At 42.0% G+C, this 27,043-nt stretch overlaps 1 protein-coding gene, 1 long non-coding RNA gene and 1 pseudogene across 5 annotated transcripts in view; 2 read left to right on the plus strand and 1 right to left on the minus strand.

The window, feature by feature from the left end:
• LOC129484218 (uncharacterized) overlaps positions 1–27,043 on the plus strand; it is a 258,163-nt gene that overhangs the window by 125,583 nt on the left and 105,537 nt on the right. For all 4 annotated transcript variants that reach the window (XR_010114194.1, XR_010114192.1, XR_010114193.1 and 1 more), the window contains exon 4: positions 24,280–24,439. This is a non-coding gene — a long non-coding RNA (uncharacterized lncRNA). The remainder of the gene's footprint in view (positions 1–24,279; positions 24,440–27,043) is intronic.
• On the plus strand, positions 1,495–4,751 carry LOC129484205 (phosphoglycerate mutase 1-like; annotated as a pseudogene).
• On the minus strand, positions 13,287–16,044 carry EIF1B (eukaryotic translation initiation factor 1B). Its single transcript, XM_055281863.2, has 4 exons — positions 15,730–16,044; positions 14,636–14,799; positions 14,123–14,224; positions 13,287–13,723 (listed from the first exon to the last, which is right to left on the minus strand). The coding sequence occupies exons 1-4, from the start codon at positions 15,758–15,760 to the stop codon at positions 13,679–13,681; spliced, it is 342 nt and encodes a 113-aa protein (XP_055137838.1). The 5' UTR covers positions 15,761–16,044; the 3' UTR covers positions 13,287–13,678.

The raw sequence follows: 27,043 nt of genomic DNA on the forward strand, positions 1-27,043 counted from the left end.
GCTTGCTTTTGGATGAATACACAGTAATGGGATTGCTGAGTCAAATGGTAGTTCTTTTTTAAATCTCCAAACTGCTTTCCACAGTGGCTGAACTAATTTACATTCCCAGCAACAGTATTATAAGTGTTCCCTTTTCTCCACAGCCTCACCAACATCTGTTGTTTTTTGACTTTTTAATAATGACCATTGTGACTGCTGTGGGATGGTATCTCATTGTGGTTTTGATTTGCATTTCTCTTATGATTAGTGACGATGAGCATTTTGTCGTGTTTGTTGGCCGCTTGTATGTCTTCTTTTGAAAAGTGTCTTCTCATGTCTTTTGCCCATTTTTTAATGCAGTTCTTTGTTTTTTTTGCATGTTTAATTGTTTAATTTTCTTATAGATTCTGGATATTAGACCCTTGTTGGATGCATAGTTTTCAAATATTTTCTCCCATTCTGTAGGTTGTCTTGTCTGTTTACTCTGCTGACAGTTTCCTCTGCTGTGCAGAAGCTCTTTACCTCTCATTTGTCGATTTTTTTTTTGTTGTTTTTGTCATTGCTTTTGAGGACTTTGTCATAAATTCTTTCCTAAGGCCCATGTCCAGAGTGGTATTTCTTAGGCTTTCTTCTAGGATTCTTATACCAATTTAGATTTAATAGAAACCCATAGCAAGAAAAACAAGAAAAAGAAAACATTTCGAAATAAATGTTGTTTATGTTTACATGTTTTTAAATTCTCTACCTCTCTTTTCCTAGCAGAGGAAAACTCAATCATTGTGAGACTGCAAACACCTGGGCAGCTTACTTGGGTTTTATCGTGGAGCTGCTCTGCCCTCAGACATTTGGGGAGAAACGACTCTGGCTCAGGCTGGGATTTTAGGAGCCAGGTTGAGTGACATAGTGGGGCTAGGTAGTTTATAGTGTTGGTATAAAGATGAGATTGGGATACCATGAGCTGGGAACATGGCTGGGGCATTCAGTCACCCCTGATTCAAGACCTCCCGACAAAGTTCCTGAGAAAAACCTATGTACAGGACACAGCCTCAGATGAGAGGCAAAATGATACTTTGTAACTAGCTGAACTGGAAGAGACATTGACAAGCCAAAACAATCCTGGAAAAGAACAAAGTTAGAGGATTCACATTCCCAATTTCAAACTCAGTACAAAGTTGCAGTAATTAAGAGTGTGGTTTTGGCATAAAGATACATAAACAGATCAATGGAATAGAATTGCAAGTCCAGAAATAAACTCTCATCTACGGCCAATTGATTTTCAATAAGGGTGCCAGGATGATCCAATGGGCGAAAGACTAGTCTTTTTTTTTTTTTTTTTTTTTTTTTTTTGAGATGGAGTCTTGCTCTGTCACCCAGGATGGAGTGCAGTGGCCCGATCTCGGCTCACTGCAAGCTCCACCTCCCGGGTTCACGCCATTCTCCTGCCTCAGCCTCTCCGAGTAGCTGGGACTACAGGCGCCCGCCACCACGCCCGGCTAATTTTTTTTTTTTTGTATTTTTAGTAGAGACGGGGTTTCACTGTGGTCTCGACCTCCTGACCTCGTGATCCGCCCGCCTCGGCCTCCCAAAGTGCTGGGATTACAAGCATGAGCCACCGCGCCCGGCCAAGACTAGTCTTTTTAACAAATGGTGCTGGAATAACTGGTTATCTACATGTACAAGCATGAATTTGGATTCCTACCTTATACCAATACACAGAAGTTAATTGAGACTGGACCAAAGACTTAAATGTAAGACCTAAAACTATACATTACTAGAAGAAAACACGTGAATGAGGAATGACTGCTAATGGGTACAATGTTTTTTTGGGGGGTGATGAAAATATTCCACAACTGATTGTAGTGATGTTGTACAACCTTGGGAATATACTAAAACCACACTGGACTGTACACTTTAAATAGCTGAATTTTTTGCTAGGTGAATTATATCTCAATAAAGCTGTTTAAAAAGACCTTGTGGCAGTGGCCTAGATGGATCTGGGTTGATCAGCCTGATACTTTTCTGTGAGGCGTGGTGGCTTGGGCAGTGGAAGAAAAAGCCATTTGGACCCTCTGCACAGTGCTGGATGCCATTGACCAGATGTGGATGCCTGTAATGAGGACTTGGAATGAGTGCCACTATGGGGTTCTAATTGGCCTTAATAAAGCAGAAGCTGCTGCCAAGCATGAGGCCTCGGTAAAGATCTGGAGGTGCTCCTATGATGTCTCATCACCTCTGATGGAGCCCAACCATCCCGTCTAAGACAACACCAGTGAGAATGATCAGCTACCCTCCTGTGAAAGTCTGAAGGGCACTACTGCCATAGCTCTGCCCTTTCGGAAAGAAGAAATAGTTTCCTAGATCGAGGAGGGGAAATGGGTGCTGATTGCAGCTGATGGCAACAGCCTTTGGGGCATTGTCGAGCATCTGGAGGGTGTCTCTGAAGAGGCTTCATGGAGCTGGACCTGCCAACTGGTATTCCCATTGTCTATAGATTGGACAAGAACTTGAAGCCCACCAAGCCCATGTGGTTCCTGGGGGAAATGAAGAGACTGTGCATAAAGCCATGGAAGGTATGGCTGTTGGGAGCAAGGTCAAGAAATAAAGGCCAGCAGACAGATTACTGTCCCAAGGAATGCCCTCTCTGCCCATCCCTTCCTCCGCACTTCTGCATATGTCACACTGACCACTTCGTAGTCTTTTTTTTTTTTTTTTTTTTTTTGAGACAGAGTCTCGCTCTGTCAGCCAGGCTGGAGTGCAGTGTCACAGTCTCAGCTGACTGCAACCTCTGCCTCCCAGGTTCAACTGATCCTCCCGCTTCGGTTTCCCGAGTAGCTGGGACAGTAGGAATATGCCACCATGCCTAGCTAATTTTGTATTTTTAGTAGAGATGAGGTTTCACCATGTTGGCCAGGCTGGTCTCAAGCTCCTGACCTCAGGTGATCCACCCATCTCAGCCTCCCAAAGTGCTGGGATTACAGCCATGAGCCACCGTGCCCAGCCGTAGTCATCTTAAGTTGTAGCCGCAGATGGGGGACTAGTGGCTTCCATTTTCCTTTCAGCCATTGTTATCTCCTACACCCACTCCCTTCATACAGCTGGGTTGGAATAGTACCTCTGGGGCATGGGTTCTCAGTCCACACTGAGGGAAGGTTTCTCTTAGCCAAGAGAGTTCAGTGGTAGTAACTCTGGGTTTTGCCAGGGCTATGTTTACTAGGGACCAGCTTGAGAAGGGGAGAGGGAGGAACCATGCTAAGGCATGACCAATGAAGAAGCAAGAAGCAATGAAGCAAGAGCGCCTATTTGACCCCAGGAGCCAGTCCTGTGCCCTTCTGTGGTTAGGTCACTGACTTGGGTGGTGGGGTTAGTCATTTCAGTGGAAGATAAATGTAACCTACATAGTAATGTTAAAAAAAAATCAACTATTTCCTCCCTGACGCCAGAGAAGCTGGCTTTAGAAGGTTGGGATCAATCCTCAATTAAGTTTATGTGTTGCATTTACAATTTTTTTATATATAATATCTCTATATAAATATAGATATATATGATTTTTATCTATATAAAATATAGATATTATATATAAGTGCAACACATGTGTATATATATGTTTGTAAAAGTAAATGCAACACATAAACAACACATAATTCAACACATAAACTTAAATTTTGTCTATATATGTATATGTGTATGCATATATTTGTATGTGGATATATATACACACTATATATACACATATATACACACTATATATACACATATATATACACACACTATATATATACATATATACACACTATATATATACATATACACACACACACACATACACATACACACAACCACTTTGGGGTTTCTAGTGGCAGTTGAAATAGTTAGTCCATGTATGGTCATCAGAAAGTAAGCCATTCCTCACACCAACACGGGATATGCCTTTGGCTTCTGAGGGTAGAAGTGCATTTTGCTGTATATTTTAGAATCCCTCCCCTGCCTTGTTTTGTGGCAGTGAAATGCCTCTTGAGCATGTCCAAATGTGTCTTTCACTGTGCCTGATTTCTTAATCGTGTTCTAGTTGCTTTGCCCTGTCACGTGGTCCCAGCATTCTTTTTCAGAATAACTGTACTATATTTTTTTGTTAGTTTAGTATAATAAAGGAGTGACATGCAATAAAAACGTCAAGATGATAAATTGTATGTTACGTATATTTTATCATATTATTTTTTCAGAGACAGGGTCTCACTCTGTCACCCAGACTGGAATATAATGGTGTGATAATAGTTTACTGCAGTTTCAAACCTCTGGGCTCAAGTAATCCTCCTGCCTCAGCTTCCCGATAGCTGGGACTACAGGTGTGTGCCACTATGCTTGGCTAATTTTTAAAATTTTTTATAGAGATGAGGTCTTGCTTTGTTGCCCAGGCTGGCCTAGAACTCCTGGCTATAAGCCATCTTCTTGCCTCTGCCTTCCAAAGTACTGGGATTACAGGTGTGAGCCACTGCACCCAGCTTATTTGACCAATTAAAAACCCTTATTTTTTGTCCCAGTCACAACATATCTTTCTGGGTTTCTTTGATTACCTTTATAGTTTTGCCTTTCACAATTAGGTCTTTAATCCATCTGTAATCCACTAGTGTTTGTGGATTGAGTAGGGACCCAATTTTTCTTTATTGAGCCAAATTTCCTAATACCTTCAACTAAATAATCCATCTTTTTCCCCATGGATACTTCTTTCATATGTAGAATGATGTGATAAGAAGATAACTAAGTATCAGCCAGCATCTGGGCAAGCTAGGCCGCTAGGAAAATGTCGGCAAAGGGCAAAGGGGCCTAGAACCAAAGTCTTTCCAAGGCCCTGGTAGAATACGTCCCTGCCAGGCATTCATTTTTCCAGCTTCCTTTCTCCTGGAACTGAACTCCCGTCTTCTTCCCCTACTAAGGGAGGGAAGCATGAAAGAAAGAGTAAGGAAATGGCTTACCAGAAATAATTATTTTCAAGCAATCCTATTTCAAATATCTATTCTCTTCCCATCTCAGAGATACACAGGCTCCAAATATCTTCAAAATGGAAAACGACCCACAGATACGTTATGTATAATAGATAAGTCTGGAATTTCCCAAAGGGTGAGTGGTAGTCACGGGGAGGGAGATTTACTCATTTGTTCAACAAATATTTATTGAGCACCTATTGTATTTCAGACCCTGATCTAAACTGGGGTGGGAGTTACAAAGATATCTTAAGTTGGGTTCCCCCAGAAGGCTATGATAAGGATGTAAGTGCTGGTAGTTTATTTGGGAGGTGATCTCAGAAAGCATAGGTGGAGGTATGGGAAAATGAGACAGAGAAGGGAAGGGAAGGGAGCCAATAAATGGTACTTTATTGACAGGTTATCGTTATCGGCAACTGAGGTCCAGTCTTTTTTTTTTTTTTTTTTTTTTTTTTTGAGACGGAGTCTTGCTGTGTCACCCAGGCTGGAGTGCAGTGGCGCGATCTCGGCTCACTGCAAGCTCCGCCTCCCGGGTTCAGGCCATTCTCCTGCCTCAGCCTCCCGAGGAGCTGGGACTACAGGCGCCCGCCAACACGCCCGGCTAATTTTTTGTATTTTTAGTAGAGACAGGGTTTCACCGTGTTAGCCAGGATGGTCTCGATCTCCTGACCTCGTGATCCGCCCGCCTCGGCCTCCCAAAGTGCTGGGATTACAGGCTTGAGCCACCGCGCCCGGCCTGAGGTCCAGTCTTGCTGGGAAATCCTGGGAGTCAGTATAGACCATGCTTTCATGCTTTTCTTACCTGAGGGTAAGTGAGCTGGGATATTTATATAGCGATTTCCACCTGCCACTGATTGGAGGTTGCTAGTGTGAGGGGTGCAGGGGGCAGGGGGCAGGTGTTAACTCCTTGGCATTTACATCCTGCCCCAGTCTCAAGTATTTCCATCCCTTGCATGCTCCTGGGGCCAGGGAATGCCCTCAAGCAATGCTTGCAGTTGGACACAGATGCTTGCAGTTGTAGCATCCAGGGCACATGTGTGGGAAAGGTGAGTGCCAAGGGATATGGGTGAGGCACTGACAGCATCTCCTACAAGTATCTCTTGTATGCCTTACATGTTAGTGGTAGGGAGATGCAAGGTAAACTAGCAAAACAATGAGCAAGATGTTGTTAAATAAAGTTAAGTATTATAAAGAAAACAAAATACAGGGTGCTGTCTTAGGGATGGGTGGTGAGGGGCTTATTTAGATTGGGTGGTCAGAGATGGCTTTCTTCAGATGAGGTTTGAACTGAAATTGAGGGACAAGAAGGGAGATGGAGAGCAGGACAGAGTATTCTGGACCAACTGAACATGGAGTGTAAATGCTTTAAGGTTGAAGACCAGTGGGTCTGGTCGTGTAGTGGAGAGTCAGAGAGTAGATGGCAAGAACAAGGGGTAGGCAGGGAACAGGTGATGTGGCATCCTGTAAACCATTGTAATATGTTTGGAGGTAATGTTAAGTGTAATGAGAAGCCTTTAGAAGTTTTCATGCAGAGAACTGACATAATCTCACTTGAATTTTGGAGAATCCTCAGGCTTCTGTGTTGTGAATGGATGCAAGAAGACCAGCTGGAGAGCTACTGTAGTAATCCGGGTGCAAAACAATTGTGCTTGTCAGGTGTACTAGTCAGAAGTTGGGGGTAAGGGAAAGGATGGGTATGATACATTTTGCAAGTAGAAACAATAAGACCCCATTAGATCGGATGGGGTAAAGGCAGTAAAGGAAGGGAAGATTCAAAGATAAAGTTTTAAGTTTGAGCAATTCTATGGATGGCAGTGCCATTTACTTAGATGAGGCCGACTGGGGAAAGAGTTTGGGGGTAAAGAAGCAGGCTCTTTCTTTGTTTGCTGAAGGGAATGTGAGATCAATGGTTTTCTTTTCTTCTATTTGAAAGACGGGCAGTACTAGATAATGTTTCCATCTGATGAAAATGATCCAGTAGAGAGGAAGAAATTGATGATTCAGAAGAAAGGAGGTAATTACAGTGGTATTTTATGGAGAAGAGGAGATAGTACCCAGGACACAAATGGAGGGGTTTGTTTTGATGGGTGGAGCAAGTGTACTTCATGCCTTGTACACGAAAGAAGACAGAGTAAGCAACATTGCCTCCAAAGAGTAGATTTGGAGGTGGAAAATGAAGACGGCCAAATATCTCAATGATGGATAAGACAAAGCCTTCACCTTGCTCAGTGGAGGATGGAGGGGAGTCTGGTAAAGGGAAAGGAAGAAAGAAAAGCCATCATCCCCCCCGCCCCCCCACCAAGCTATCTCCAGGTGTTATGTGCTGTTGTGGCGCAGTCAGATAGTTAGGTTGAACAAGGATTGGATTGGGGTGTTGTCAAGTGAATTTAAAAAAAAAGTAGAAAGGATCAAGGGGAGATGATATTTGCAAGGGGTGTGATTGTGATGGTAGGCCAGGGAATCTATGCTGGGTCATGATGTCTGTGAAGAGAATTATATGAGCTGATGCATGTAGCATTCTCAGAGCAGGACCTACAATGTAAGTGTTGAAAAGGAATTAGCTATTTTTATTATTAATGGTAGAGAAGTGAGAAAATGAGGGGCAATGCTTGATAAAAATGTAAAAAGGCCCAAAGGATCTGTTGTTAAAGAGATAGTTTCCTAAGCTATACCTCTTAACACCTCTTGTGGGGATCTCTAACCTGAGGCCCATCTGGTGATGCTGCTGTTGATTCCTGTGGGACCAAATCCCTACAGCACCATTTCCAGGTTACTACTGAGCTCTCCCCTACCTGTGCAGGTGAGATTAGCCCTCCCCTACCTGTGCAGGTGAGATCTGCCAGACGATCTGCAAGTGAGTAGGTTTCTAATGATTAGTTTTCCAAATGAGTCCTGTTCTGGGTTCTTCAGGTCTGCTGGAATGGCATCATGTATTGTGGCATTAAGGGGTTTTAAAGAATCCTGTCACTACTTTTCCCAGACAAAAGCCTTTAGGCAACCTTGTAAGTGAAAGGCACATTAACTTCTGTATTGGCCTAAGACAGTGGTTTAGATTGAGAGCACTGAATATTTAGGGTGTGTGTATCCAAATTCCAGATTGTGTTTCTCAACAAGTGACAATTTAGGAGTCTTGATTGTTTTCTAGCTTAATCATTCATTCCCTGGAGGCTGTAAACAGAAGTCTCTGTTTACATTTAAATTAAATTCCTTCTAACAGCACCGTGGTAGATAGTAGCTGAGGTACTTTATATATCCCCAGAGCAAGACCATGAAAACATTGTTGTCTCTCCCAGGTAAAGAAAAATGGCAATTGATTTATATAAATTGTAATAAATGATTGGCTAGATTAATTTCTGGATCCCATTTGAGTGATGACAAAATCAAACCTGTCAGCTGGTGCTTTAATGATGACTGCAACTTAAACCTTCATAATGTATGTAAACTGCTAGGAGCCTTCCAGTTGTTTAAGTGGCCACAAGGGGGTGATAAAGGACTGCATACTTACAGGAATCCATCCCCTTCAATTTCTTCTGTAATAGCATCATTCACCGGGTACACTATATTTCATTTCAACATACTTCATCTACCGAGTGAGCTGTTACTGGTTCCCATTCAGTGTGTCTGGCCACTCATTTACTATTCTTCCTGATTCTAGTATTGGGCTAAGCTTTTCTGCGTTTTTTAACAAGTCAATGGCAGTGATGCACTAAGAGTGGATGTTTATGACCAGGGAGTGGGTGGGGGTGGGCCTTTTTTCTTTTTTTTTTTAACTTTAATTTTGAGACAGAGTCTTGCTCTGTCGCCCAGGCTGGGTACAGTGATGTGATCTCGGCTCACTGCAACCTCCGCCTCCCTGGTTTAATGGATTTGCTTGCCCCAGCTTCCCGAGTGTGCCACCACACCTGGCTAATTTTTGTATTTTTAATAGAGATGGTGTTTCACCATGGTGGCCAGGCTGGTCTGGAACTCCTGACCTCAGGTGATCCACCTGCTTCAGCCTCCCAAAATGCTGGGATTACAGGCGTGAGCCACGGCGCCCAGGTTGGCCTTTTCTTACTTCAAGGAATTATACCTTCTACCAAATCCTTGTCTAGTGACGTCTTCCCCACAGAATTTGTCATGGCTGACATGGATAACCTAGAAAAGAGGATTTAAAATACAATACAAGGAAATGATAAATGTCTGAAGTGATGGATATGCTAATCACCCTGATTTGATTTTATATTGTGTACATGTATCGCAATATCACTTTGTATCCCACAAACATGTATATTACATGTCAACTAAAAATAAAAGGGAAAAATAAATTTAAAAATAAAAATGCCAGGTGTCGTGGCTCACGCTTGTAATCCCAGTACTTTGGGAGGCAGAGGTGGGCGGATCACCTGAGGTTGGGATTCAAGACCAGCCTGACCAACATGGAGAAACCCAGTCTCTACTAAAAATGTTAGTGTTAGATGACTTTAGGGATTCTCTGAGCTACATAGGAGAACTTAAAACGGCAATTTATGGCTGGGCGCTGTGGCTCACGCCTGAAATCCCAGCACTTTGGGAGGCCAACGCAGGCGAATCACCTGAGGTCGGGATTCGAGACCAGACTGACCAACATGGAGAAACCCCATCTCTACTAAAAATACAAAATTAGCTGGGCGTGGTGGCGCATGCCTGTAATCCCAGCTATTCGGGAGGCTGAGGCAGGAGAATCACTTGAACCCGGGAAGGGGAGGTTGTGGTGAGCTGAGATCGTGCTATTGCACTCCAGCCTGGGCAACAAGAGTGAAACTCCATCTCAAAAATAAACAAATGAATAAATAAAAAATAAAAATAAAAACATTTTTTAAAAGTTCTATCTCCACTCTCCAGACAGTATGTTGTTCCTTGCCAGTGGACTCAGGAGGTGGGGTCTGGGGTCTGGGGTCCTGGTAAGAATGGGTAAAGGTCACATGGAGACAAACTCTGGGGTTAAAGCTAGCCTCCTTCTGGATGATTCTATAGACCTGAGGCCCTTCAAAACCCTCTAGGCTAGAACAGGGAGCTGCAGTTGAGGCCTGAGCATGAGGCCTGAGATCAATTAGATTCCCTGTGGGGGCTTTAAACTTCTTTTGTGCCTTGAATGAATGGTGCCTATCCATATGTCATTACTTTTTGCATGAAAAATGTCTGCAGGCTGTTCACTAGTTTGAGATGAAGGCACCTAGATCCAGCATCATGCAGCATCGGGCCCTCAGTTCACAGGTGCAGAGCTATCTATATACCAGCGCAGATCTACTGCTACCCGTGGTGGGTTCAAAATCAGACTGATGACTTACCAGGTAAGCCACCTGACCCACGATGGCATCCTCACAAGCCGATGCTGAGTTTAAATTGCCATTTCAGTTCTGTTTTTTTTTTGAGACGGAGTTTCACTCTTGTTGCCCAGGCTGGAGTGCAATGGCACAATCTCGGCTCACCCCAACCTCTGCCTCCTGGGTTCAAGTGATTCTCCTGCCTCAGCCTCCCGAGTAGCTGGGATTACAGGCATGAGCCACAGTGCCCAGCCTTAAATTGCCATTTTAAGTTCTCCTATGTAGCTCAGAGAATCCCTAAAATCATCTAACACAATAATGCTGGGTAAGGAACACTGGAGGAGTCTGGCATTCCCTCATCAGTATTAATTCCACTCTGAATGGTTTTCCAGGAGGGAGGAAATATAGCCTATTCCTCTGACTTATGGTTTTTTTTTTCCATGTTTCCATTATCCAGATAAAAAGGAGTTAAGTGCCTACATGACTATGTGAAGAGTGTTCAATGCTGAGGCCTCCTTATATAATTTTGCTCCTGCTTAATTCTAGCTGATTCCCTTGGCCCTTTGATCCCAGACAAGCACAATGTCACCTGGCTACCTCTTGCTTGTCAAGTGATCACAGTCCACAATTGAGGACTCCCTTGATTTAGTACAGGATCATGCCTTTGTTTCTCTCCCAAATGGACCTTTGGCTTGGTAAGGGGAGTCCTCAGAAACCCAGTGCAATTGGTGTGTGGAGGTGGTCGAATGAGGTTGCCTTTTCCCAAGCTGTCATTACCCATTCCATTAGGTGGAGCCAGGCTGGTGGCATACACATGGCACACAGAAGCCTGCATTACCACTCCATATTTCTCAAGTTATTTTGGTTAACTGCCATCATGACTGGAACTAGAACTGTCCCTTCCATATGATCAGAGCCACCCCATTTCTGGAATGGTTAAGAGAGCAGTTCATGTTACTCAAGTTCCTAAGCAGGTTGATCAGACTGCTTCCATGGGGTTTCCTCGGCCTCAGGAGAGCCAGGACTGAAAGGTAGAGGACATTGCTGCTGGCAGCACTTTACTCCAGGCTATGATTCAACCAAAGGTCTTAACTTCCTAATGGTGTCTCCAAGTTTAAAAGTCAAGGGATAAACCTATTTGTCTTCTACTTGGTATTATGCATTGTGCACCCTGAAGTATAAACCACTAAAGAAACTGCAGATCAAGACCTTCCAACATGGAAGACACAGACAGATATCCAGTTTGGCTACTGCCAGTTTGCTCCATCTCTAAGACATGTTGTCTTTCCTCCACAGTTACACAATGCCTCCTAGTTTCTTTCTTACTCTAAAGATTGGGACTGCCCCACAAGTTCAAAGTCCAATCAGGTGCTGGAACTCATAGGCTGAAGGGAACAGAATCAGGAAAGGTGATCTTCACGAAATCCAGAGGGAAGTTTTCCTTAAGCCTTTTAATCCCACCCACTTTGGACTGACAAAGGAAGTGATTACTACAGAGCTTGTCTACGGGTCCCAGGATGAGGAGTGCTTTCTTTCCCATCTAATTCTTTTCTTGGCACTAGCTCAGCTCTCAGCAGATGTATCTATTTAGGCAGCACTTGAATCTGGCTGTTAATATAAATTTCTGCTTTACTATTTCCATAGCACCCCTCAACAGGGTGCTATTATAAAATATTACAGAAGAAAAAGTAGGAGGTTCTTAATAACTTGGAAAATTCTCCCAAACTTCTTGATCTTCTCCATCAAACTATATTGATGTTTTCCAGAAATGTGCTTATCAAATTTGGGTCTATATTCTGGTGTATACCTCTTAATAGTCTGTCTTACTGTACTGGAGGAAGGATGAGGTGAGAAAATAACAAACCTATTATTAGTGTCTTTAAGAGGCAAACTTTGTGGGGGCTGATTTTGTTTTCCCAAAAATAGTATCACCAAAATATAGGCAAGGGCTCATTAGGGCTCACTGGCCCCAAAATAAGACTTTTTCCATACCATCCTTATCCAACTGTAGTAAACTAAAAAGTTTGCCCTTGTAGATTTTTCTTTGCATCGGCTAAATGATTTTAGTGGCATGGCTCGTACAACCAAGTAAGTACTACTTAATAGAAAGGAGCCTGGAACTCAAGAAGATGAGCTGCAGAAATCCCTTAAGAACTGCAAATTATATGTATTTTTAAGAGACAGAGGCTTGCTCTATTGCCCAGGTTGGAGAGCAGTGGTGCCACCTTGGCTCACTGCAACCTCCACCTTCCAGTTTCAAAAGATTCTGGTGCCTCAGCCTCAAGCAGCTGGGACTACAGGTGCGCACCGGCTAATTTTTTGCATTTTTAGTAGACATGGGGTTTCACCATGTTGGCCTGGCTGGTCTCAAACTCCCAGCCTCAAGTGATCTGCCCGCCTTGGCCTCCCAAAGTGCTGGGATTATAGGTATGAGACACCGTGGCTGGTGGTTCTTACAAAACTATCACGCCTGGTCATTGTCATCTGTGGCTCTGGTTCACTTTGGTGAAACACATACCAAAATCATGATGTAGTGAAAGAAATTTCCTGGCTGGAATCTCTGAGCTGACACCCTGTCACTTTCTAGCACTCTTGGGAAATTAACCTGAGGCCCAATGTTTTCCATCTGTAAGGCAGTGATACCATCAACCTATACTTGCAGGGAAGTGCCTGTGACTAAATATACTTTATGTCACAAGACTATTACAGTATCTGGTACTTAAGGATAGACTTCTGTTGGCAACTCAGTAACAACTGATAAGAACACAGAAAAGAACTCTATGTGCTAATACTGTTAAACTTCATACTCTTTAACAACATTTAATACTACAATCTGATCAATTCTTTGACAACTTTTACTTGCTTTGCCATGAATAGTGGCTCTGGCTGAATTTCTACTCCTGCTTCTATTCTTAAATCAGTAGATGAGAAACACAAGCTACATATGACAAAGGTTCTCCTCTAAGCGCTGGGTGTAACAGCTGAAGCTAATCAGAAGGAATATTTGCAGAATGAGAACTCCAATTAAGAAAGACAAAATATGTATATTTTACTTGCTTAGACTTGGGAGCATAATTGCTCACAAAGATTCATAGATTTTTTTTTATTGTTAAGCTGCAACGTACATGGTTTAATGCAACAACAAAAAATTTAATCAAGTGAAACATAATAAACTGAACAATAAACACTCAAAACATTTTCCATTGGAAACATGTAAAGACAATATGAGGTTTTGTTACCATCTTACTGCAATTTTCTTATGTGTTACTAGTCTACATACACCATGTTTTCTGTAATCATGCAGATGTGAATGGAAGTTTGAATGATTAAATAAATGAAAAGTCCGTTTACTGCAGGGAATCATTTCACAAGGCAGCCAAACCGGGTTTAGAGAACAAAACTATTCAAGAAATTCTCCACGTATTTAGGTTCATTTTAGAATCCATGAACCTTAAGCTGTTCCTCCTTGACAATGCCAACCTGTAAAATAAAATCTAATTTAGCAAAATAACTCTTGAGAAATATAAAAATTCATTAAGAAAACATGGAAGAGTAATTAAAAAGAATCACTATCAACAGCTTACTGCAACACTGTTGTCTGTGGCATGCACTGCTGATAGCCAACAATTCAACACATATTTGAATACTTTACATGCCCAGAAATATCCTGTGTGTGTATATACAGAAATGATCAGAATACTGTAATGACAAAATAAACCAGATAAAGGTCTTTGCTTTCCAAATACGTACCATGTCTTTACTTCACCTAATTTCCTTCATTCGTATGATTTTTTACTTAGCAGAAAACAAATCATGTTGCCTTTAAATACAATTTTAAAAGCAATCTCAAGGTTACACATAAAGCACCCAATCACTCACCTCCAAGAGAAACTGGCAGATGTTTTTTCTTTGGTCACCTTGAAGCTGAATAACCTCTCCGTATTCAGGATGTTCAATCACAGTACCATTACAGGCAAATTTCTGGAAAAGTGCATAAATATACAACAAAATTTAGTCAACTACTATGAGGTTTTATTTCACCATATGAACAGAATTAACCATTTCAGTAAGCTAGATCATATTTAGAGAAACAGATTTTGTCTTCTATAATCCACAATCCTTCCAAATTAATTTGTAAACCAGGAAATGATTTTATGTGTAACATCAAGAACTAAATATTTCATTTAAATTTATTTGAAAGCAACGCGAATCTTCTTTTAAAATGAGAGACCACACTGGGAGAATAACTAAATATTTACAGGTTAATTACAAAAATGAGAACAACTTTCTTGGTCTAGTCATTTTCATCCACGCTGATATAAAGGTGTGAATCATAATCCAGTTCAGAGGTGTGCACCAGTAATTCTAATCTTTTCTACCTAATCCCTTTACCTTTTTGAAAGCTTTCACAAGTTTCTTTTTGTCATAATCATCTGCAATGCCCTGAACAGTAGTCAGTGTCTTTCTGCCGTTCCGTTGCTGGATTCTTATATGAATGTAATCCTCAGTCCCTGCCGGGAGTAAGTCGTCACCCTTAGTTGCATCAGCAAAGGGGTCTGCGAATGGATTAAAAAAAAAAAAAAAAAAAATCCAAAGTAGAAAAATATTTTTTAAGAACTACTTCCCAAAAATACATTATACTACCAATCCAGAGAGTCATCAATGAAGGTTCTAGTGCCTTTGCTGTTTTTGCCGGTAGGAATGGAGATGCGGGTGGAGTATTAATAAAACCCCCAAGGTACTCTCACAAAAAGAGAAACATTTGAACAGCTATATCCATTGTAGAAAAACGCTGTTATAGATAAATAATGTTATCGTTAAATATGGTCCTCTAATGAGAAAAAGGAGATTTAGAAAACCTTAATATTGTAGCCGCTATAAAAATGTGCGTCATCTCGATTACATTCTGATGAAAACATAAACACTCGAATACGCCCACCTTAGTCATTTAACCGTAACTGTGCCTTGCCAAAAAAAAAAGTAGATTACATATATATCAAGAGGCGTAATTTTACAAATTGCTACGCAAGCAGAGAAGACTGAACCACGGGCCTGTGACAAATCAGAGGCCTGCATCCGCATCTTTCCCTAAGTGCCCCCAGGAGCTGCCAGAGAAAGGGCGCCGATCCCTAATTCCCCTGGCCGGGCATACCCTTTGCAAGTAGCAGGGCCGATCTAGGAGTCCACGAAATAGGGTCGCCAAGGTTTCAAGGGGCAGAAGCAGAGGCGAGAGCCGGGTCAAGGACGGGGCAGGGGGTGGCGCAGGGCCCGTGGCCCGGGCTCCGAGAGGAGGGCTCGGAGTCCGGCGCTGTCCTCGGGGAGGGGGTCGCCATGGGCCCTGTCGCCATTTTCTGGGCGCCGAGACAAAGCCCCACTAGGGGTGCGGGGAGGGCAGAAAGGGGGCCCCTAGGGGCGGTGGTCCAGGCGGGCAACAGGCCGAGAGGCGCGCAGGGCAAGGAAGAGAGGCGACGGCGACGGGATCTTACCGAAAGATTGGAGATTCTGGATAGTGGACATGCGATACTAGTGTGAGGCCGGTGAGGGGATAAAATTCCTGCGGGGCCCGCCCGGATCACCTTGTCAGGAAGCTGTAGTGGCGAGAAAACGGAAATAAATAAGAAAACGCTTCGCCCTGGGGTTGGGATTAGGCTGGAGTGGCGGCGGCGGAAGCCGGGAGGAGGCAGGAAGAGGCGAAGGAGGAGGCGGAGGAAGAGGCGGCGGCGGCGGATGCGAGGACGCGAGAGAAGAGGCGGCGCTGCGGCTTCTCCCACAAAATGGCCGATGGAGACTATTTAGCCGCACCCGCGGCCCCTCCCACGTGACCCGCCCGCGCCGAGCATCCTGGGACTTGTAGTTTTCCGGAGGCAGCAGAGCCCGGAAAGCCTGAGGCCGAGGGCGGCCGAGACCGCAATTCCCGTCATGGAGTGCGCCCTCTAGCGCGGGGCGGAAGACCCGCGAAGTGTTCAAGCGGCCGCAGAGCGGCCCAGAGTTCGCAGGTCTGGGGCTCTCTTCCCGGAGAGCTCGTAGGGGAGGACAGTCAAGGGACTCAAGCGTCTCTCTTGACTCCCCTTCTCTCGCTGTGCAGTGGCGGCGCCGAGGGGCCGACGCTCAGGGCTAATCTCTATCAGTCACCCTCGAGGCCCCGGGTAATGTAAGTAAAATCGGGGTGCAGGAACAAAAGAAGTCCCCTTGCTCCGGCTTTCAACTCATTGGCCGCCCCTCTGCCCTACCTGCATTGAAATTTCAACTCCAGTTGCAGGAGCGGTGTTAGTCTCAACCAATGCTAGAGATGGGAGCCTCTCTTTCCAGGATTGGACGGACTTCCGATTCCCTAGCACGGTGGATCTCAGTCTCAAGCGTGTGTCGATGGAGGGCTTGAGAAAACACTGATAGACCCCAGAGTTTCTGTTTCAGGAGGTCTAGGATGTGACCTGAAAATCTGCAATTCTCATAAGCTGACGCTGATCCTGCCTGCTGGTCTGGGAACAGGCTTGAGAATCACTGCCCAGCTTCATCATGGGCCTGACATCGAGTGGGGGCCAGGTGTGTGTGAACAGAACGTACCAGAAAATCAGCTTGTCAGCTCATTTTGTGTGCCTCAGAAGGCCCAACACAATTCAGGAAAGATGCCAGGTATAAGCTGAAGGTGAGCTCAGCAAATAGGTTAATTGATGGAGTCATGTACCAGACCGTAATATCTTCCTATTAAGTCACGCACAGAAAAATAAACCCGAGACTTTGGGAACTGGCTCACTCAGGCAGGTGTGTTCAATTGTCAAACTTGATTGGCTTTCTGGAAGCAAAAAGATAGACTAAAATTTAGGAATTCTTAACTTTTTTGGGTGTGCCGTGGCAATCCTGTGAAGCTGCTGAATCCCTTCTCAGAATAATGAGAAGTTAAGTTTTAAGTTCACAAAGTACATAGGATTACAAAGGAAACCAATTATATTGAAATAAAAAAATACATTAATAACATGTATTTCTTTATTAATACACTAATAAGATCTAGCAAGATTAAGTCTAATACTATAATTTCAAAAAGCTGATAAATGTAAGATATTTTGTGATGTCTGTAACATCAGAAATTTAATATGAAAGTATGTGTGACTTCTATTGGTGCAAAGTGACAGGTCCTTCTAATACTATGATGTTGCCTTTATTCATAATGGAAAGAAATGGTAAATTTTGCTTACAGGTTAATGAAAATGCAGATGTAATCTTTCCCCATCCAATTTTAGGGATCTCCACCCCTGCGGTTTTATCCATGAGCCAAGGATCTGCAGACCCCAGGTTAAGAATACCTGGATTTGACAGTCTTTTGTAATTAACAATGATGATAAGTGCCATTTATTTAGTACTTACTATTTGCCTGTTACAAAGCTTATATATAACATTATTACTCTTCATAGCTATTTTATAAGGTAAGCATTACTCTATGCACCAGATGTGGAAATGGAGGCTTTTGTAGGTTAATGCCTGAAAAAAAAATCAAATTCTTAACTCTCAGAAATCTAACCACATTTGTGGCCTTCCAGCCCTGATTCAAATGGAAAACACTCTTCTTATCCCAAATTGAGGTGTAAAGTTTAGAGCTGGCTCCAAAACAAGGAGCATCAAAATATCTAAATAAGTGTGCTTTAAAGTAATTTTATTAGTTCAATTTTGTGCCCTACGTTAATACTCTAACACTCTTAATTTCTAAATAATTTTTAATCTAGATAATGCATCTCTGTTTCCTTTCTTTCTTAGTAGATGTACATGAGTATTTTATATTACTTTATTTCTCAGAAGAAGCCGAAGGTGATCCAGTGAAGAAAAAATTACAAACATAGAGAAATTAAAAGAAAAATTCCAGAAATCTTAGGGTTTCATGGTCATTACCCCTGTCAGGAGAACTCACTTTTCTTAGATTTAGCATTTGCATCAGAAACCTTCAGTAGTGAGAAAAAAAAAAAAAGAAAGAAAAAAAGAAACCCCCAGGAGCTCAGAAATCTTTAATCAAAGCCAATATGAAAACAGATCAGATACAGTTGTGGTTCTTAAGGCTTTTCTAACTCTCATGATTCATAGTCTTTGTGTTTAGACCTGCAGTGTCCAGGACAGAAACCACTAGCCACATGTGACCATTGAGTACTTGCAGTATAGCTGATTTAAATTGGGATGTGATGTAAGTAGAAAATATACAGTAGGCTTCCAAAGACTTAAATTGTCTTAATTTCACCTATTTCTTTTTACCTTTTTAATGTAGCTACTAAAGACTTAAAATTACATGTGGCTCATGCTCTATTTCTATTAGATAGCACTAGTTTAGAATGAAAGAATTTGGCCTGTGTGTAAAGTTATCATAAAAAGAATAAACTGAAGCAGTTAAAATGTAGCATTTTTAGTTCTAAATGGTACCAGCCTAGGTTAAGGTAATTATTTCTTTTTTTTTTTTGAGACGGAGTCTTGCTCTGTCGCCCAGGCTGGAGTGCAGTGGTGCAATCTCGGCTCACTGCAAGCTCCGCCTCCCGGGTTCACGCCATTCTCCTGCCTCAGCCTCTCCGAGTAGCTGGGACTACAGGCGCCCGCCACCACGCCCAGCTAATTTTTTTGTATTTTTAGTAGAGACGGGGTTTCACTGTGGTCTCGATCTCCTGACCTCGTCGTGATCTGCCCGCCTCGGCCTCCCAAAGTGCTGGGATTACAAGCGTGAGCCACCGCGCCTGGCCATTATTTCTTGTCTTAATTCAGAAAAGCATTTTAGATCACTCACAGAGAACAGTTGTGCTGAGTAAAGGAATTAGAGAAGATGATAATTGAAAAGCACCTAAAGCTGAAGGTAGAACCCCAAGTCTGGTTCTAACTTTCTGATAGTTAAGACAAAGAGGAAATCAGCTAGAAAATCTTTATGTCTACAGGATGAAAACATACCAGTTGTGCAGGAGGAATAGCTTTGCCAGGCCCTGAGCCACAGGAGGTATTATTCTTGGGCTCTCATAAAGGGAACACCGTGATGTAGTGGAAGCATCCCTAGCAGTTTGCCCACAATGAAGGCAATGGTGGATTTTATGCAGCTGTTTCTTATATCTGCTGGTCATGAGGATGTGTTATCTGGTTGGAAACTTGGGTCCTCATCCATCCTTAGGCTGCCTACCATGGTGGATGTGATAATGCACCACTCAGATTTCCTGCGTCAGTGGGCATAACTGATGAACAGCCCCTGCTGCTATGCTCTGAATTCAGCATTGCATCCTGCTGAGGCCACACTTCCATCAGCCATTCCTAGCCAAGTGACTGAGCACAACAGAGATGCTACAGCAGGCCTGTTCTTGGGAGATGTGGAACTTCTCTGACAGGCAACTCTGGCTCAAGGACTCTCCATTGGCCTGGCTGAACTTTCTTAGATTTGTGCTGAAGTTTAAGATTCTTCGAATTCAACCTTTCTTTCTTCTGTCCTTCACAGGCATTTCCCCCAATAAATTTCTTGCACATCAAATCCCATCTTGATGTCTGCTCCTCAACGAACCCAAACTGATAAACCTGACTCCAGACTGGTTGGTAGACAATAAGTAGAAGGAAAATTCCAGTTTAAATAACTCTGATTATTACTACAAAGCTTTTCTTCCAAAGTGTAAAATCTCCTGAACTGTGCTGGATTTCATGAGGCTAAGAGAACTTCGACATAGCCTGCATGAAGGCTTAAGGCCCTCTATGTAAAAGCAGGCCAGGCAGCCTTTTCTTCTCCTGAGTGTGTACTCTAAAACAAGCCCTTTGTATCTTGCATATCTAATGGTAAGAAAATGTGAACATATTGAAGGGTAAAGAGAATGTTTGCCTAGTATTTTGAGCAGATATCCAAATCTCGCTATGGACAGCCTCTGCCCTCCCACAATTGGGAAGACCCCAGGGTCTCTTTACTGAATTAGTGAAATGGGAAATCACTATTCCCAAGTGATGAGTCAAGGTGACTGGTATTTCCAGGAGACAAGGTACAAAGAGAAACCCCAAAGAATGAATGTCCTTTGAGGATCATAACTAGTATTTCTCACATCTCAACTTTAAATGAGAGTTAAGTAGCTGAGAGTTTAAAATTACATTTCCTGGCTACAACTGTGTTGTCAAGTGGTTAATAATGTGCATGGTATGAATAAAACAATTTAGTTGCTATCTCTGTGTCTAAAATACATGATTATTGAGTCAATGTTTCTGTAGAATGGATCAGAAGATCCACAGAAGAGAAAGTCATAACCTAGGCCTGTTTCCTAATATCATATGCTTTGTACACTCCCATTTTCCTGGGAGAAGAGTAAGGAAGGTGGGTGAATGGGCTCTGTATTTGTAGGCTCTTAGTTAAAAACGTTAATAGTGATGATGATCAACATGCTGACAATTAGCACATTATATGTGGAGTATCCACGGAGTATAATATTGAACAGAAACAAAAATTATGCACATGTTAAAGAGTCAATAGTTTTTCTTATTTTCAGAGAGCTTTTGAATCTAAAAGGAGAGTTAAACCAAGCCAACATGTAATTTATAAAGCATATCAGAATAAGAAAATTTCAAGGCCTGTGAGGTTGAAGACTAAACGGAGCTAACTCAATAAATACGAGGAAATTTCCCTGACAGTAACTCCCCACTGGTGATCTTAATTAGGAGGGAATGTGGATACATGGCCATGCCACGTAACTTCTAGTCTCAAGGAAGGGACAGTATTGCATTCAAGTTTCTTCCCTTTCATTCTACCCTCCTGCTGTCAAGAACTGTGAAGGGTCTGAGATTTTTATCCTACTTTCAGGCTAACAGGTTAGCTTGCCACAGTTTCATGGGTACTGAAACTGAGACTCTTCCTTTAGAAATAGGCCTTTATTACTCATGGCAAAAGCAGTAGCCAGAGCTTAGTATTAATGCTGGTTTCCTATGCCCACAAATCTAAGACCCGTGGATTGGACCCAAGTCCAACACAGGTGGGTCTTGATTGATGCCTACACATGCAGTGGGTTGTATTACAGGAGAGGAACACTGTGCTTGTGGAGTCTGTTGCTTTTATTATAAGCAGTAACAAGCTTGTCTTGGGGGGGCGGTATTTCCTCATTCCTCAGGGCTGCTCCCTGCAAACACAACTCTGAGAAAAGGCCAAGGTAAAATGTGGTCAGGGCCTTGCATTCTTGGCAAACCAATAAGAACATGCAGGCACCCTCAGGGCCCATGGTGAATTACCTCTCCCAAAAACTGCTTACTCTCCTTTCATGATGGAGTGTTGCTAATCAGGGGGGTAAGCTCTTGGGACATTCGATTGGACATATTTACTAGAGGACAAGGCTATTGTATGTTGACAGGTCATGTACGTAAATGCATCTCACTTTTTATCCCCTTTTCTCAAATACCTGGAAGTTCAGTGGGGCAGACCTAACCACCTTCTTTTCTCCCTTTTATCTCCTGTGTCTTGGAGCTTTCTCATCTCTTCAGTTTCCCACCTCCCATAGAGCCAGCTGGTCCTATGAGTTAAGTTGGGTTTAGGGGAGGGATTTGGCTTCAGAGGCCTCCAATCTTTGGCTTTATGTTCCAGCCCAGGTTTCCTAACAGCTCTGCATTGGGGTTTCAGTCATAAGCTTGACCTACGATCATGGTATTTTTCTTTCCCTCACCACTGACACTTGAGAATTTATCTTCCTTGTGGACTTCTGGGGCAGTAGTGGCTTATGGTCCAATGTATGATTTGAATATACCTGGATCCAATGGGTTATTTATGCTTTGAATAGAACGGAAGGGTCTAGGCTTAAGAGTGAGATCTGGCATCATATTCTTGTCTAGCCATTAATAGCTGTGAAAACTTTACCTCTCTAAGTCTCAGTCTTCTGTGAAAAGGACATCATAATTTATACCTCATAGGATTTTGTAATGAATGCATCAGAAAATGTATCACAAGCACTTACTGTAGTGTATGGCACAGAAGATGAAGTTTATTGTTCAAAACCTTTTGCAGGAGTTGTACAATGAGAATGCTTGGAAGTGACTGATTCTGTTGTGAGGTTGGGGCAGTTGCTAGAACATTATACATTTTTCTACAGAATATATATGGTGTTTCCCTTTTCATTTCCTGTGATCCTGTGCTCTTGTGAAATCTCATTACAGCCCTAGTCACTTTGGTTCATTACAATAAAATTTTTCTTGGAATGGTGTCGGTCAATTTATGCAACTTGATTACAGTGGAATAGGCCAGGAAAGGTGGATACAGAATAAACAACAGAAATAAAACCCCTTTGCTGCCACAAGATTTATATATATTACCCCCTTAGGAAGGGACAAATATGTGCATGGTGGGATCCTTGAAGCAAAAAGGCCCACACATTGCCAGTCTCTCCCTACATCCATGCTTACATATCCATCTGCTCCAGGGTAGACGCAGGATAGCATATTTCCCCCCACAAAGGTTAAAGTATGTCTGTTTTTCAGTGAGACATAACCTTGACATTGCCAGATCCATTTCTGGCAACTTACGCAACTCCCATCTAAAAATAGACATTCTTAGAATCACATCTGTTTAAATGGGAGTAATTTCAATCTTATTGAAATAAGTTTAGAAAATGTGCTTGAGTATTATTAATTGTAAAGCTTCATTGTGAATGAAATTGGGGACTTTTGGTTAGATGTTGATTGTAATCTCAGTTGACCTGGAGGTGAAACCTTCAGTCCTTTCTTGTGACCATAGAATGAACTTTAATGATAGTATAGAACAATATATCTTATCTACAGGCACATATTTCTTTAACATTAAAATAGTGGCTGCATTTTATGTCATTTGCTCCATAATGCATTGCCAGCATAGAACTGAAACATTAAAAAGAAGGTCACTTTAAAAAGAGGTCTTACCGCACGGTTTTTCTGCTCAGTGTGAAAGCTGATTAAGCTTCCTGGGAGAGTACAGAAGGAGGTAAATTCCTCAAGGAGAGGGGGCAGATTGTTTTCATCATTGTAACTAGGGCCCAAAAATGCCTGTTCGTAGGATGTGTTTAGTACATGTATTTTGTACCACTTTACAAACGGTATTAGAACTTGACAAACATGTACATCTACTTCTTTCCTTCCAGCCTTTTGTGTTGTTATACATTTTACTTTTGTACTACATCATTCTTATTTTGTTTAAAATGGTTAATTATCTTTTAAAGAGGTTTAATAGGAAAAAATTTACCCAAAAAGTTACCATTTCTAGTGCTTTTCATTTTTGTGTAGATCCATATTTTTATCTGGTATTATTTTCTTTCTGCTGGCAGAACTTCCTTTGTTATTTTTTGTAGTGTGGGTCTGAAGGTGATGAATTCTTCAAGTTTTTGCATGTCTGAAATATTTTTATTTAACCTTCATTTTTGAAAGACTGGTTTTGTTGGGTATAGGATTCTATGTTGACAATTGTTGTTGTTGTTTTCTAATAGAGACGGGGCTTGCTAGGTTGGTTGCCCAGGCTGGTCTGAAACTCCAGGCTGAGGTGATCTTTCCCTGCTGGACTCCCAAAGTGTTAGGATTACAGGCTTGCACCATTCATGCCTGGCCTATTTTTTTCTTCCTCTCTGAACTTTAAAGTTGTGGCTCCACTGTTTTCTTGTTTACATTGTTTGTAAACAATGAGAAATCTGCTGTCATTGATCTTTGGTCTCTTGTATGTAAAATTTTTTTTTCTCTGACTGCTTTTAAGATTTTTGCCTTTATCACTAGTTTTGAACAATTTAGCAATTTGATTATTATGTGCCTTGGTGTGGAGATTTTATGTTTCCTGTGTTTAAGGGTTATTAAGCTTCTGGGATCTCAGAGTTATAATTTTCATCAAATTTTGAAAATTTTTCTCCATTATTCCCTAGAATTTTTCTGTCCCACTCTTCTCTCCTCTACTTTGGAAACTCCAGTTATACATATTTAAGGCTAATTAAAGTTGTTCATAGTTCACTGATGCTCTGTTATTTTTTTTTTCTTTTTTGTCTATATGATGGCTTTATAATATAAAAACTTGGCTAGGCTGAACTACATTTCACAGACTTTCCTTTCTTGTGTGTTTACAGATGGGGTGGATCACAAGAACTAATCTTTCATGATTTGGAAACTGGAAGGAAAGAAGCACTTTTGTAGCTGACTCACCTCAGTGGCATGACCAGTGTCTGAGCCTACAACTGCGCTACCTTCTCTGGATTTTTCTTCACCTTTTCCTTACTCATGAGCCAGGTATGTATTTTTAGTTCCATAAAAAAGAGCCCTGGCCAGGCGTGGTGGCTCACACCTGTAATCTCAGCACTTTGGGAGGCTGTAGCAGGCAGACCACTTGAGCTCAGGAGTTTGATTCCAGGATGGGCAACATGGTGAAACCCTGATCTATAAAAAATACAAAAAATTAGCCAGGCATGGTGGCATGAGCCAGTATTCCCAGCTACTCAGGAGGCTGAGGTGGGAGGATGTCTTGAGTCTGGGAGGTGGAGGTTGCACTGAGTCGAGATAAGTGCCACTGTGCTCTAGCCTGGTTGACAGAACCAGAGCCTGTCTCAAAAAAAAAAAAAAAAAAAAAAAAGGAAAAAAAACTACCGTTCCACCAAGGTCAGAGGCAACAAGAAAAGACATGGATTTCAGTCTATCCTCATGGAGTTCTAGCTCATGATTACAGGGTTTCAGCTTGCTTGTGATAGTTTTTTCCTGACATTCCCTTACTGACTCCCTTCCCTATGGACTCTATATCAGATGCAGAGACACAGTCTTACAGAAGCTGCTTAACCAGCCCTAATAACTGCATAAGCCAATTCCCTGTAACAAGTTTCTTCATATATGTTATGTATGTGTTCGACTAGAGAAGCAGGACCAGTGTGAGGTATACAGAGGTACTATTCCCAGACTGTGTGCATATTGCATACTGATTCCCTTTCATCTTTTAGGTGGTTATTTCCTAGGCTTCACGGTTTCCTTACATTCATTCCTTATATTAGTATTCTGCTGAATACGTGGGGAGGACTAAAGAACTTTCCAGCGTTCCTTCTCTGTGAAGCCCTCTCCTGTCTAATACTCTGTTTGCAAACTCTAGCTGCCCTAATATTTTTGCACTCCACTTTTTCTACTTATGGAGTCTTCTGGGGGTCTGCCTGTGTTCCCTCTCTGCTGTGACTAGAATGTGTTCCCTAAAGTTTGTGTGTTAGAAGCTTAATCTCCAATGTAACAATATTGAGAGTTGGCACTTTCAAGGGATGATTAGGTCATGAGGATGATTAGGTCATGATTAGGGCATTAGCTCTGCCCTCATGAAAGAATTAATGTTGTTGTTATGGGAGTGGGTTAGTTATTGCAGGAGCAAGTTCCTGATAAAAGGATGAGTTTTGCTCCCTTCCCCTGTGTGCTCTCTTGCCCTTCTGCCTTCTGCCATGGAATGACTCAGCAAGAAGGCCCTCACCAAATGCACTGTTCTTGACCTTGGACTTCCTAGTTTCCGGAACTGTGAGAAATGAATTTCTTTTCTTTATAAATTGCTTAATCTGTGGTATTCAGTTATAGCAACATAATATGGACTAAGACAGAAAATTGGTACTGAGAAGTAGGGCTGTTGCTATAACCAATACCCACAAATGTGGAAGTGGCTTAGGAACTGGATAATAGATAGAGGCTGGAAGAATTTGGTGTAGCAAGGTAGAAAAAGCTTGGATTGCTGTGAATGGTGCATTAAGGGCAATCCTGGTGAGGGCTCAGAAACAGAGAAGACAAGAGAAAGTCTGGAACTTCTTAGAGATTACTTAGGTGGTTGTGACCAGAATAATGAAAGAAATATGGACAGTAAAGGGATGAGGTTTCAGATGGAACTGAAGAACAAGGTATTGGAAACTGGAGCAAAGGCCACCCTTGTTATAAAGTGGCAAATAACTGGGCTGAACAGTGTCCGTGCCCAAAGGCTTTATAAAAGGTGAAAGTTAAGAGTGATGAACTAGGATGTCTGGTGAAAGAAATATCTAAACAGCAAGTCCTCCATGCTGTGCATGGCTACTTTTAACTTCTTACAGTAAAATAAGACAGGAAAGAGACGATTTAAAGACAGAATTTATCATTAAAAAGTCCGTATGCATTCTGTCCTGCCCTTCTGCCTTCTGTTGTGGGATGATGCAGCAAAAAAGTCTTCACCATATGCAAGCCCTTCACCGTGGACTTCCCAGCATCCAGAACTGTGAGAAATGAATTCCTTTATAAAATAAATTACCCAGTTTGTGGTATTCTGTTAACACAAAACAGACTACGACACCTTTTCTGTGCTCCAGCCTGGGACACTCTTTCAAGGCAGAAAGATGGGCCAATTGCAGGGCTCACCTTATTTGTTTCCCATCCCTCAGGAATCACTGTCCTTTGTTTGATGTGGAGTGTCTTGAAAAACTGTTGTTTCTTATATTTTGTCCTGTGATTTGGTTGTTTTAGGTGGAAGAGTAAATTCAGTCCTTGTTACTTCATCTAAGTTGAAAGCAAAGTTTCAATACATGTATTTTGAATGTAAGAATAAATTTCTCTTTGGCATCTATCATGAAATTAAACCTTCAATTATGAATATATCTGATACTTAGGAAAAAAATTAACTTTTTTAGAGGGATGACCCTTTATCCACCAGTGGAGTGTGTGTGTGTGTGTGTGTGTGTGTGTGTCCATGTGCACACACACATATGCACAAATTTTTTATCTACCGGTGGTGTAAATTTGTTATTGTACTAAAAACCTTCACTCTACAACACTTTTAGAAATGTGTATTAGTGTTGTTTTATAGCAAGGAATCTTTGGATTGTTTTATGGCTAGGAAACGAACCAACCTGTAAA

This window comes from Symphalangus syndactylus, chromosome 1 (genome assembly GCF_028878055.3).
Source record: "Symphalangus syndactylus isolate Jambi chromosome 1, NHGRI_mSymSyn1-v2.1_pri, whole genome shotgun sequence".
NCBI classification, from domain to species: domain Eukaryota; kingdom Metazoa; phylum Chordata; class Mammalia; order Primates; family Hylobatidae; genus Symphalangus; species Symphalangus syndactylus.

Coding starts and splice junctions, on each gene's coding strand:
- EIF1B (XM_055281863.2), bottom strand. CDS start 15,760: ATGTCCACTATCCAGAATCTCCAATCTTTCG. Junction 14,800..15,729: donor CCAGAATCTCCAATCTTTCG/GTAAGATCCCGT, acceptor ATCCATTCGCAG/ACCCCTTTGCTGATGCAACT. Junction 13,724..14,122: donor TCTGCCAGTTTCTCTTGGAG/GTGAGTGATTGG, acceptor TTTATTTTACAG/GTTGGCATTGTCAAGGAGGA.